The sequence below is a fragment of the Acinonyx jubatus genome, chromosome A1 (assembly GCF_027475565.1).
Source record: "Acinonyx jubatus isolate Ajub_Pintada_27869175 chromosome A1, VMU_Ajub_asm_v1.0, whole genome shotgun sequence".
Classification (NCBI taxonomy): Eukaryota; Metazoa; Chordata; class Mammalia; order Carnivora; family Felidae; genus Acinonyx; species Acinonyx jubatus.
In genome coordinates, this window is record NC_069380.1 from 114,508,997 (window position 1) to 114,521,736 (window position 12,740).

The 12,740-nt window shown below is 52.4% G+C and overlaps 1 protein-coding gene across 9 annotated transcripts in view; it reads left to right on the forward strand.

Annotated features, from left to right (window-relative positions):
• PSD2 (pleckstrin and Sec7 domain containing 2) overlaps positions 1-12,740 on the forward strand; it is a 74,288-nt gene that overhangs the window by 29,368 nt on the left and 32,180 nt on the right. For all 9 annotated transcript variants that reach the window (XM_053221888.1, XM_027076556.2, XM_053221879.1 and 6 more), the window contains one exon: positions 10,299-10,723. In XM_053221888.1, the coding sequence (XP_053077863.1) occupies positions 10,350-10,723 (374 nt within the window). In that variant the 5' untranslated portion in view covers positions 10,299-10,349. The remainder of the gene's footprint in view (positions 1-10,298; positions 10,724-12,740) is intronic.

Genomic DNA, 12,740 nt, shown 5'->3' on the forward strand with positions numbered 1-12,740 from the left:
TGGGGCAGAAAGTAGTGTGGGGGCACAAGTAGGGGAGCAGGGATGGAGGGGGGCAAGACAAGAAGAAAAGGGGTGGGGCCTGGAATGTGGGCTGATGAGCAGGCCCTTTCTCCAAGGACACAGGGAGCCACCAAAGGCTTTTGAGAGGGGAGTAATGGGGGCAGATGTGTGTGTTGGAAAAGACGTGCTGAGGAAGATGGAAGGGGATTGGCAGGGCCAGAATGTTGGACAAGGGATTGGTCATGCTGCCAGTGATGTGACCCGGTGCAAGATGCCAGGCAATGGATTTGGGACCGCCGCATGTGGCAGCCACAGGGCATGCACGGTGGGAACGGAGTTGGTGGGGTGGTGGCCTTGTGGGACTGGGATCTGGCAGATGGGAGGTGGAGAGAAGGAAAAGGAGACATGGAGGAGGCAGACTGGATAGACGCTGGCATCGGGCTAGAGGTGGGGAGAGCGGTCTTGAGCTGGCCTGGGAAGGGTGATGGAGAATGCAGTTTTGAGTGTGTGAGGTCCACGTTACTTTCCAGGTGAGAAGAACGGTGTGTGGGAAGCTCATTTTTCAGGTGTTGGTGGCTACCTGTGGCTACCCTCTCAGACGGTCTTTTGGAATGAGGGCAGAGAGAAAGCTCTTCATGACTCAAAGTAGGGAATGGGTGGTGGACTTTCTGGCACCAGCAGGGGAAGGAGTTTGAGCAGGGGCCACTATAAAACTGAGGATAATCCGTCCTTTGCAGACCCCCAACACCCTTACCTCATTTTGCTTCTTCATGCTTGCTTGGCCAAACCCCAACTCTGGTGAAATCCCAACACCCTGCACGCTCCACACCTGCACCTGTGAAGCCAAATGGGGCTGAGAAAAACCACTACGCCAACTGGTCTCACTTTAAGTTCAAAACTTTGAACTTCAGGTGTGTCCTTAGTGCCGTCCAGCAGTCCCACCATGGGTCCTGAGTCTATCCCCTCTCCCCCTACCTGCTGACTGTTTCACACTTCTACCCTCAGTTCTCTCTCTCAGCTGATGATACTGCTTCCTACTTCCTTGAGCAAATGGAAGCAGTGAAAACTTTCTCAGACTCCCAGTGCTACAGTCACCCATCTGCCAGCTCCACAGCCACCACCCTGCCTTCCTCCTATCCCTGGGGGGGAAGTATTCCTGCTCCTGGTGAAGGCCACCCCTCTGCTTGTGCACTAGATCCTGTCCCCTTGTGCCTGCTTGAAGGTATTGCTCCGGCTAGTGTCCCCTCCTACGATATGAGTTCCCCCTGTACTGGATCATTCCACCAGTGGATACTTGCTGTTGTTTCTCCTATCTTAAAAGGTGGCTCTCCTGTCTTCTCCATCCAGCTACCACTGCCTCTGTTTGCTCCCCTTCATAGAAGTACTCCCCAGAAGGGTTGTCTAGACTCATTGGCTCCTGGTTCTCGCTTCCCACGCTCTCTTGACTCCACTCTAGTTGGGCTTTCACCTCCTCCCACTAGTCACTCGAGGTCACCACTGACCTCCAAGTTGCCACACTCAGTGGCCAAGTCTCGGTCCTCATCTGAAGCGTCTGACACATTCAGTGTCTCCCTCTTCTTGAAATATTCTCTTGGACTTCCAGGACATCCATTTTCCTGTTTTCTTCCCACTTTGTGGGTTGATCCTAATCCGTTTCTTTTTCCCCCTGCCCATCCATGGCTCATCCCTTGCACGGCACGGCTGGTCTTCTTCCTTTCCATTTACTCCTGTACTGATCTTGTCCAGACCTGTGGCTTTAAATACACCTATCTACATGCTACCAGCTCCCACATTTATACCCTCAATTTTGGGCACTCTCCTGAGCTCCAGTAACCTTCTCAGCACTTCTCAACACTTCCAGCTCAACTTGTCCAAAGCTGACCTCCTGATCTTCCTCCCCAGACCTGTTCCACCTGGTCTTCCCCATCCTTCCAGGTGCTCAGGGCCCAAGCACAGTCATTCCAGACTCCTCTTTGTCTCCTACCCCATGTACTGCTCATCAAGCGGTGAGGCTTTTACCAGCCATCAGATCTTCTGTCAGTGGGTTATGGCTGAATAGGAGGGACTATCTCAGAAATGGGGACAGGGATGCAATAGTGGGATGGTCCACTACAGCCCATTTCACACCAGCTGGTTTTGCAGCCTTCATCTAGCCTCAAGGAGACCACAACCTTTGTTAAGACCCTGTGCTGAAGTCCTAAAGCAGAAACAGGATCGAGCAGGGGAAGGGGGGACAGGGGGATTCAGCAAGGCTGAGGTTAAGTGGAGCTATAACATCAAGAGGTTGGGAAGGGGTGCGGAGAAAGTGACAGGAGAGGAGGCAGAGAAGGAGAGGGGCTTTAGGGAGATGATGGGGGGGCAGATAGAGAATGTGAGGATCTAGGGAGTATCGAGTAAGTAAAACTTGGGCCCAGAAAAGGGAGGGTGAAATTTCTAGGTGTATCTCTCCTAGCTATCAAGCCAGACTGAGGGGCAGCTGCTCAGTGATTGACCCCTCAGATCTGCCCTCAGTCAGGCATGTGAGCTGAGGCAGGGTTGACTTGCACCTGATCAGTCTCTTGCAGCTCTTGGGGTTCAACTATCATTCTGCAGCCTCTTGAGTCAAATGGGGCTCAAGAAGCAGAATGAGTCCCAGGTACCCTGTGAAGCTCCAGGAAACAGAGCAGTGGCCAGTCACTTAACCAGAACAGCCTAGTCCCTTGCAGTCCCAGATAACTGAAGGCCCACCCTGTAGGGAAGCCAGCTGGAGGTAGAGTCCCCAGCCGTAAATGTGACTTGGGATTTGACGGCAGACATGAATTGCATCATGTTGAGGGCTCTCCAAACCAGCAAGCAGATATATGCAAATGCTGAGCAAAGGAGGGTGCCAAGTGGCTGGGGGATGGGGAGACAAGCAAGCCAGGAGACATCAAGGAATGACCTTTGCAAAGCTGGGCCCAGGGGCCCTTGAAAGTCCCAGCAGGGTCTGGGGCACATGCAGATAAGATGCAAATGTGCACCCAGCCCTGGGGACCTTTGACTGTCCAACCATGAGAAAGGGGAGACCTTCCAGATGCCCACAACCTAAGGCAAAGCTGGTTCCCCAGGGGCCAAACTGGGAGGAAGAAAACCAGGTGATGTTGGGCTCCCTAATGACCCTGAACTGGCACTAAGTGAAGGGCTTGGGCAGCTTTTAAGGGAGGCCCAGGACCCTGGTGCTTGCCCTGCATGTAGTATTGCCCTTGTGCCTTGAGATGGAAAGCTAGGAGGGAGCCTGGCCTGGGGCGGGAAAGTTGGTGGGGCCGGGACTGTAAGGTCTTCACTTGCCTCAGAAAAGGGTAGGGTGCTCTCTCTGCCCCACCTCCTGGGCCCTAAGGTTGGAGGCTTTCTCCTGCCCCACCCTCAGGCTGGCCCTCTGAAACCCTTGCCTCAGAAGCCGCTCTGACAGGCTGCCGAGGGAAAATGTCTGCAGGGCCCGCTGAGTGTCCTGTGCTGCTCTCGGGTGCCTTCTGTCTCCAGTGTGGGCAGCTTGCTCTTTCCCCTGAGGGCCTGAGAGAGGGTTCTGGGAAGCACTTGTGCCTGGCTCTGAGCACCTCAGCCTTGCCAGCTCCTTCAGTCCTCACTGCAGCCCTGTAAGGCAGATGCTGCCAGCACCCTGCATTTTATAGAGGAAAGTGCTGAGGCTCTGAGAGGTCACACAGCTGATGGGTAGCAGAGCTGGGATTTGCAGGCAGATCTTTCTGACTGTACAGTTAGGACACTGACCCACTGTCCTGGACTCCTACTCTGAGGCACCTGTTGCTGCATGAGATCCTCCAAGTTGGGAAGACCAAGTAGGTTTGGAGGGATTGGGGTCACTTTGAGGAATGGAAGCAGGGAAATTTCCAAGGCTCCTGGGTAGACCTTCATTTCGTCCTGGTTACATCCCCTGCCCCCAAGCAGTTGGGTCATTGAAGAGACACATGACTGAGCTGATCTTTGCCTAGGGATGGTACTTAGAGCTCTGACCTCCAGACTCCTTAGCTGACAGAGGCTTGGGGAGAGCATGGTGAGCCTGGGGGACCAGGGACGCCCCCCCCCCCCCAAGGAGGGGTCTTCCTGTAAGCTTCCTGTTGCCCTTGCTGTCAGTGGCCCAGCAGGGTCTTGTGGAATCCTGGAGTGCCCAGGCCTGGGCTAACCCGGGCCCCGCGAATGTTATGGGCCACATCTGGCCGAAGTCTGTCCTGAGCACTTACTATACATCAGCCCCTAGGCATGTAAGGTCCTCATCTCCATCTCATCACCTGGGGAGACTGCCTCATGAGTGGCTGCCCAGGTCCCTTTGTTCAGTGTGTGTGTGGGCATGTATGTATGTGTTGAGAAATGCCCACACCCTATATTTCATTGATCATCTTATTTAACTGTTCCTGTGTGTATGTGCATGTGTGACTATCCCAGCCCATGTGCTAAAATCTGGATGAGCTAGGGAGTCATGTAGTAAGAGTTTGGGGAAAGGCAGTGGGATATTAGGGAGGTTTCCAGAGTGGGCTCCCAAGGGGCAAAGAATAGCTCTGAGATGAAAAGGTTTCCAGCTTTTTTTCTCCCTGGCAAGTAGGCCCTTCTGGGATGCTGAGTGTCCACTGTTGGAGGTGGGAGGTCTTTCAAGCCTATCCCATTTGGAGTTCATGCCCAGGGCATATGGATGGGCTTTAGGAGCACATGAGCCTCTTAAAAATACTCAAAATGTTGTGCACATATGTGAGTCTGTCTGGGTGGGATCCACAGCTCTGTCAAATGTTCAGAGAAGTCCAAGACTTGGAAATGGTTAGGAATCTCTTATGTACATGGGGAAATGAGGCCAGGGAAGGGTTTCATTTGTCTAAATTCCCCTAGCACATTAGAGGCAAAACCTTATTCCAGAATGATTTTCTCTGATTCTATTTCCTTCTACACCTATCGTTCCTGGGCTCTAAGTACTCTTGGACATTCCACAGGCTCCTAGATTTTGCCTGTCCTGGGTAGTGCTCAGCACCATGGGTTCCCCACCTCAGCTCTGCCTCCTGTATCCCCATTTCCACCAAATAGGCCTGTACTTTCCTATCTCCTGCCAAACCCACACAAGCCACCTGATGCTGCTGTATGTGGCTGTGGCCACTATGAGTGTGGGTCCTCCCATCTTCCACCCTAACCTGGGTTGTCCCTTTCCTGCTCCTGGCTTCTCCCAAAGCAGAATAATTTCAGACCCAGCCACCCATTGATGTAGGTCTAACTGCCCTGAACCTAGCTCCTAGGCATGGAGGGTCCTCATCTCTGTCTCATCACCTGGGGAGACTGCCTCATGGGTGACTGCCCAGGTCCCTTCGTGTGTGTGTGTGCATGTGCATGTATGTATGTGCCCAGAAATGCCCACCATATGCTTGTTCACAGACATGCACACAGGCATCAGCACCCATGCATTATCCTTCAGTCTTATAGAACATGTTGGGCCCTGGAACCCTCCTTGTTGAGCCCTCTTCTCCAGACCTTTCCTTGGGCTTCTTACCGTCCCTGGCTTGGATCTCTGCGTGGAAACCACACAAGGTTATTCCATGCAGAATGCTAGCCTTGCCACTTTCTAGCTTTGTGGCCCTAAGCATGTTCCTCAACTTCTCTTAGCTTCTGCTTTTACAACAGTGATGTTGATAATCTCCAGGCTATTCACCAAACGTTTAAAACAGTGCCCGCTGTTTGCCAGGCATGGTGCTAGGCTCTGGGGCAGACAGTGAATGTGACATAGTCCCCACCCTCCTGAACTTACATCCTAGTGAGGGAGATGGGCAGGAAATAAGGAAACAAATAGAAAAAGGAGTTTCAGTTCTGTTAAGTGATGCTTAGCAGATAAAATGCTCTGTGGAGGAGTGTGAGAGGGCAGGGTGTTAAGAGAGGGCCTCTCTGAGGAGGCAGCATTGGAGTGGAGCCCTAAGTGGCAGAAGAGGCAGTCATTTAGAGATCTAGGGAAAGAGCATTCTAGGCCAAGGGTACAGCTGGTGCAAAGGCCCTGAGGTGGGAATGAGCTCAGGGAGCAGAAAGAAGGCCAATGTGGCTGATGGCTTGGGGGATGGGGAGAGGGCAGTGAACCAGCATAGACCAGGCCTTTTTAGGCCATGCTGAGGAGAATGAATTCTAATCGAAGGGCATTGGGAACTATTGGAGGGTTATGAGTGAGGGAGGGATATAATGTGATTTGTGTTTTCATAGCTCATTCCAGCTGCCATGGGTAAAGTGAGGAGGGGGACAAGATTGTTGTAGGTGCAGCTGAGACCCAGAAAGTGGCTGGTTTGACATTTAGCCCTGGCCCAACCAGTGTTCCACTGACATCACGGGTCCACCTTAGTTGGAGCTCAAAAAGATGCTGCCAAGCCCAAGGTCATCTCAAGGGCAGTGAGGAGCAGGAGCCCCTGCTCGGAGTAGGGTCTGGTTTATGCTGAGTGAGAATGCAGGGGATCTAACTACTGCCAGCTTGTCATTTTCAGGCTTCTGCTTGGGATCAGTGCCCTGGGGCCCAGCTGTACTAACTCTCTTGCTCTTGCCAGCAGGGCTGGACATGGACAGGGTCACTGCTTCGGGTAGAGTCTCCTGGTTAAAGATTTGAGCCCTTAATCTTGTGGGAGGATCTCACGGAGGGCCTGGGAAACTGGGGGTTGGTTAATCCAGCACCTCCAGCCCATCTAGGCACAGAAGGAAGCTACTTTTGAGTTTTAGAGGCAGCTCCTCCATTGTGTGACCTTGGGCACATCCTCTCCTGGTTCTGTGCCTCAGTTTCCCCGTTTGTCAAATGTAGTGGTGGGAAGAGTGGACCATAGCTGACTTTTCCCTTGACCTCTGTAAGAGTTTGTTCTGCCTTGGATTTCTACTTTCTCAGCATTCATGACCTCAGGTACTCCTACCAGCCCTGGGGAAGGAGAGCAGAAGTGATGCTCCCATTCTGCAGATGGGTTCACAAAGGCCAGAGAGGATGATGTATCCCAGGGCACATGAAGGTTCAGAGGGAGGGCTTGGGGCATTGTTTGACATCCCTGACCTAAAGCCCCCCCCCCCTTATGTACCCCTCTCTTGGGTCAGAAAGAAGAGGGGGGTCCTGGCTTGGCTATTTCTGGGCTCAACTGGCCCTCAGCCCAGGCAGGGACTCTGGGCCCCCCGCCCAGAGTGGAGCTCAATGCTGTCCCTTGTCTGCCCACCCCCAGAAACTAAGGACACGGCCCAGTGCCCAGTGTTGGCAGAACCTCCACCCGGCTCCCAGCTGCAGGAGGACATGGCAGGGCAGGTAGGGCTGGAGCCAGCCTGAGGCAGCTGCGGGAAGTTGGGGGATGAGGTAGGGGCCTCCCAAGGAGTCCTTGATTTGTTCTTAACCTTGGCTTTGAGGCTGGTGTAAAATGAGCATCAGGTGAAGCTGCTTATGCTTTCAAGTCTCAGGCCTCCTGGGAGCTCAGACAGAGCCCTGACCACAGGGGAGGCACTCTGTCCTGCTGGGCTCAGCCTCCACGTGTGGGTGTGGGAGCGAAGCACCCTGGTGGAATTGGGTTGAAGCCCTGTGCCCCAGATCCAATGCACATCCAGGCCCCTGGGCTAGAAAGCAGGCCAGAGGACTAGAACTCAGGCAGCAAGCCAAAAGTCTCCACTCTCCCTCCTCTTTCCTTTAGAAATGCTCCCCCCACCCCCAAGAAGTCTCAGTTGAGGAGATGACCTCCTGTTCTCCCCCCTCTGAGTACACAACCAGAGGGAACAGATTGAAATAGCAACTGCAGCAGCAGGGATTTAGGGCAGACCAGAAAGAAACCCTCACTTAGTGCCGAGCCCCTTGGGGTCCCCAGCGTCCTAGGATCAGGGCCCAGATATTCTAGAGCCTAGATCTTCAGATTTGTTTTTTAAAATAAAATCTTAAGCTCATGAGGTCTTCAAAACTCTAGATTCTAGGAAGGAATGCTCAGGGTGGGTGGGCTGAGGCCCCAGACCTCTGTCTACCCCACTCAATAACAGATTCCTATATCTGGTCCCTGTAGATTCTGGTTTAGGAGGTTTGGGGGAGGGCTCATAATCTGTATTTTAACAAGTCCCTCCAGTGACACTTAGGACCAGGCAAGTATAGGCAATCTGGGTCTCACTTAAATCCTTTTTGCTATACTTACAAGCTGTTCTGGTGCAGCCTCTCAGGCTGACAAGTCCCTCTCCTTCAGCCTCCCCTGAACCCTCAGGACCCCTTTTCAGAGGAGCCTGGGGTTGTTGGGGGGAAGTTGAAGCCTGAAGAAGGAAGGAAAGTGTGCCTGGGTGGCTCCATCGGTTAAGTGTCAGACTCTTGATCTCAGCTCAGGTCTTGATCTCAGGGTCATGAGTTCAAGCCCATCATTGGGCTCAGTGCTGGGCATGAAGTGTACTTAGAAAGAAAGAAAGAAAGAAAGAAAGAAAGAAAGAAAGAAAGAAAGAAAGAAAGAAAGAAAGAAAAGAAAGAAAAGAAAGAAAGAGAAGGAAAGGAAGGAAGGAAGAAAGACAGAAGAAGGAAGAAAGAAAGAAAGAAAGAAGAAAGAAGGAAGAAAGAAAGAAGAAGGAAGGAAGGAAGGAAGGAAGAAAGAAAGAAAAAAAGAAAAGAAAGAAAAAAAGAAAAGAAAGAAAAAAAGAAAAGAAAGAAAGAGGTGCCTGGGTAGCTCAGTCAGTTGAACATCCAACTTCGACTCGGGTCATGATTTCAAAGTTGGTGGGTTTGAGCCCTTCGTTGAGCTCTGTGCTGACAGATCAGAGCCTGGAGCCTGTTTCAGATTCTGTGTCTCCCTCTCTCCCTGCCCCTCTCCCACTCGCTCACTCTTGCTCTCTCTCTCTCTTACACAAATAAATAAACATTAAAAAAATTAAAGACAGAAAGAGAAAAAGAAAGAAGGAAGGAAGTCATTTGGAGGGGCTCGTGTGTATCTCCGATGACAAAGATCATGGGTGGGGTGGGGTGGGGTGATGCAGAAATAGCCTAGACTGGGTGGGGCCAGGGGCAGAGAGACAGTTGAGGGGGAGCCAGAACACAGCCCATTGCATCTGCCCTCTCATCTGGGATAAGATTGAGCAGGAAGCCTCTGGGAAATTGGGCTGGTTTTGATCAGTTTAAAAAGGGGGCAGGGAAAGGGGTGTCTGGGTGGCTTAGTTGGTTAAGCGTCCAACTTCAGCTCAGGTCATGATCTTGTGGTTCATGGGTTAGAGCCCTGCATTGGGCTCTGTGGCGACAGCTTGGAGCCTGGAGCCTGCTTTGGATTCTGTGTCTCCCTCTTTCTCTGCCCCTCCCCTACTCACACTCTGTCTCTTTCTCTCAAAAGTAAACATTAAAAAAAATTTTTTTTAAAAAGGGGGTAGGGATGGATATGGCAAGTGAAATGGGTCTCCTCATTTTAAGAGGAGTTACAAACCCAAAGCATGGCAGATGGGAGTAGGGCTGGCTTGGCTGGTGCAGTGAGGAGGCCCCGACCTCGACCCATACAGATCACACAATGAGTTAGGCGAGCAAGGCCAAGGTCCCCTTCTGGTACTCTCCCCAGAATGCCCCATAGCAGCCTCCTCTTAAGTCCCTTCTCAAGGCTGGGTGAGCTCTGGGGGGCTGGATGTGGAGGGGAACCCCAGGCCCCCACCTCTTTTCTCCTCTCACAGCCAGGGCTTTGGGCACTGAGCAACAAAGGCAGGCTTGCTCTAGGCCAGGGTCCTGGGTGGTGCCTCACCAGCCCAGCACCCTGGACAGCGCCTCACGCTGGGCCTCAGGTTGGTTTCTCTGGGTTGATGTCTGGTTCTGATAAAGCTGCACTTCTGTTGACTTCCTTGCCTCCTGTCTTAACTGTCCCTCTAAAGGCAGCCCCATCTCAGTTCCCTCCATTCACCACAAATTCGCTTTTGTCTGGCTCCTGGAGTCAGGGTGAGAACATGGAAAGAGGCAAGAGGGCTAACTGGTGTCAGCCTGGAGTTTTCGTCTACATCACATACCAGCTGGAAAGGAAGAGGGTTTCCAGAGATCTTGGACCCTTCCCATTCCTCCCAACCTGGATCTTTCTCAGAGAGCTTTGGTGGGTTCTTATGGGCACAACAGAGACATCAAAGAAGTAACAGGGAAGGCAGGACTGTGGCACACAAGATGGCCGGGGGTCAGGGGAGAGGTGAGCGGGGCTGGCCCGAGGAGGCTACAGTCTGAACCCATACTCCAGCCAGGAGGTCCTGAGATCTTCTCAGCCATCCTCTTGTCCCCAGGCAGGCTACTTGGCACTGGTTTTTTCTTGTCTTTAGACCCCCCAGCACCTGTCCTGTCTGACTTACCTTTTCATTTCTCTATCTGCCTCCAGGTCTAGTGGAGTCCCAGGAGCAGTCAGCACAGAGTGGAAGTAGTGGCTGCCATGGATGAGGATAAGCTTCCATCTGTACTACCTGGGGAAGGTGGTGCTGCCTGGGACCCCAGCTTGGAGTCCGAGGAAGAACCAGGGGCCGAGAATGGAATGGCACAGAGTCAGGACCTGAACAGTAGCTACAATAGCCCAGGGCATGAGATAAGGGGCACTCTGGTGGACACCGAGGAGCCTGCACAGGGCCCGAACGTGGCCCTCCGTGGCCTCAGCCTTGGCCTTTCCCTCACCAATGGCCTAGTCCTGGGGCCAGACTCAAACATTCTGGAAGATTCTACACAGTCCAGGCCCTGGAGGGCTGGTGGGCTGGCAGAGGGGGACGATGCTTCCAGGAATCTATGTCTGGACACTGAGGACCCTCAGCTGGGGTAAGTTGGTGTCTTGGGTTGGGGACTTGCTGCATTTGGCCACTCCAATGCCATATGGCTTGGGCCTAGCCACTTAGCCTCTCTGGTTTTTGTTTTTCTCCTCCATAAAATGGGAATTACATCTCCCTGTTTTGCCCGGCTTCTGGGTGTTTTGGAAGGCTGGAGCCATTACATTTCAAAGGCTAGCAGGCCTGTTGTGCTCTCTACCCACAGCCCCCCAAACCATCATGGGCTCTTTCTATGTGGGGTCGGAGGGCCACACTCCCTCCTTCCCAGGCTTTGCAGTAGAGTTCCAAAATGCTTTGATGCAGAAGGTCATCTGGTCCAGCCTTCTGCTTCCTGGAGGTGAAGATCTCCCAATTCTGCAACTGACCTCAGAAGAGTAGGCTTCATGGGTTAATCCCTGACAGCTACCCCACCCCCTGCTTGAGTGCCATCCAGAGGTTCTACCAAGAATCTCACTTCAGTTCTACTAACTGAAGTTACACTCCATTTCTATTATCTTCAGCAGGAAGCAGAGAGACCTACATGTCTTGGAGGTACTAGTTGGACAAGGAGGGTGGGAAAGGGACAGGGGAATGTCCTGAGAAAAGAAAGTATATAGAAGTCTTAGTGTGCACAGCTGCAGGCCCTGGCCTGGATGAGCCAGTGTGCATGGGTGGCATGCCTCGTGGTCTGGCCTGTGCATTATTGTGTGCATAGGAATGTGTGAACATGCTGATGTGCATGGGTCTTTGTGGTCGTGTGTTTGTGTGTGGGGGTTTGAGTGTGCCTGGCCTGTGCATTTGTGGGCACTTGGGTCTGCATGTGTCAGGGCTGAGTGTGGCTAGCTCTGTGGATAGGAATGTGAGTTTATGGGGTTGGGTGCCTGTGTGTACCAAATATGCTGTGGCTATGAGTGTTTCCATCCAGACAGGTCCTAGGGCAGCCGTCTGCCTGGCCGTGGGGTGCAGGCAGGGGTCTGGGGCTTCTTGGAGCCTACGGCTTGTGTTTAGGTGGCATATTTATTTGGGATGGCTGAAATTGGGGGTAGATGGAAGTTTGGAGATTGGGCTAATAGTCTTCAGGCCTCTGTCAGAACCACCTCTCAGGTCTGCTCAGATGCATGAGAAGGTGGGAGATAGTGGGATGGGGGAGACCATTCATGGCTCTGACAATGAGATGAGAGCCCCCCACTCCCACCACCAAGGGCAAGGATCTGTATTATTCAGGTATCTCTGGGATCTAGCACAGGCCTAGCCAAAGTGTCTCTGCTGGGAAGATTTTGAGTGTCTGCTCTGGTGACCAGGGCAGTGACCCTTTTCATCTGTCTCTTCCTCCTGGAATTCAGTAGAGGCAACCACACCAGTGCACTGTCACACTTCCTGCCATATTTTAGATTTCTGCCGTCCTCCCCAGTTCCTTCTCCAGCAAGAGAAGGCTTAATGAGACTGTGGTCTCAGAGCCTACTGGAACTGGGGCAGGAGAAAGCTGGCTGTGACTCCAGCTTTTTCTCTCAGGTTGGTATGCTTCCCCAGGGAACACACTAGGACCACATCTTAGATCTGGGGTTTAAGGAGGTGTTTGAGGGGTGGGGGTATCTCCCAGTCCACCTACGGCTCGGTGTCTCCCATGCAGCAGGTGGTGGGGGAGAAGCAGGGTGCAGCTAATCCTCAGGGGCAGTGAGGGATGCACTTCCTTGCAAATGGTGGGTTTCAATTTATCTGAAATGGGCCTCCTCAGCCTGCTTCTTTCTTTGTCTGTGTCTTTTCCTCTTCCTGCCTCTGTGCTTCTGTCTCTATTTTTGTCTCTCTTACTGTCTCTCTTACTCTGTCATGCTTTGTATCTCTTTTCTCAGACGTTTGTCTCTCTTATTTCTCTGTCTCTTTTATCTTGTCTCTCTTTTGTCTCATCTCTCTTGGTCTCGCTCTTTGTCAGTCTTTCCTCTTCCTTACCTGTCCTTTCTACTTACCTGTGCTTCTTCCCAGTGGATAAGAATCTTCCCAGGATACCTTGGTTTAGCTCTGTGTGATACTCT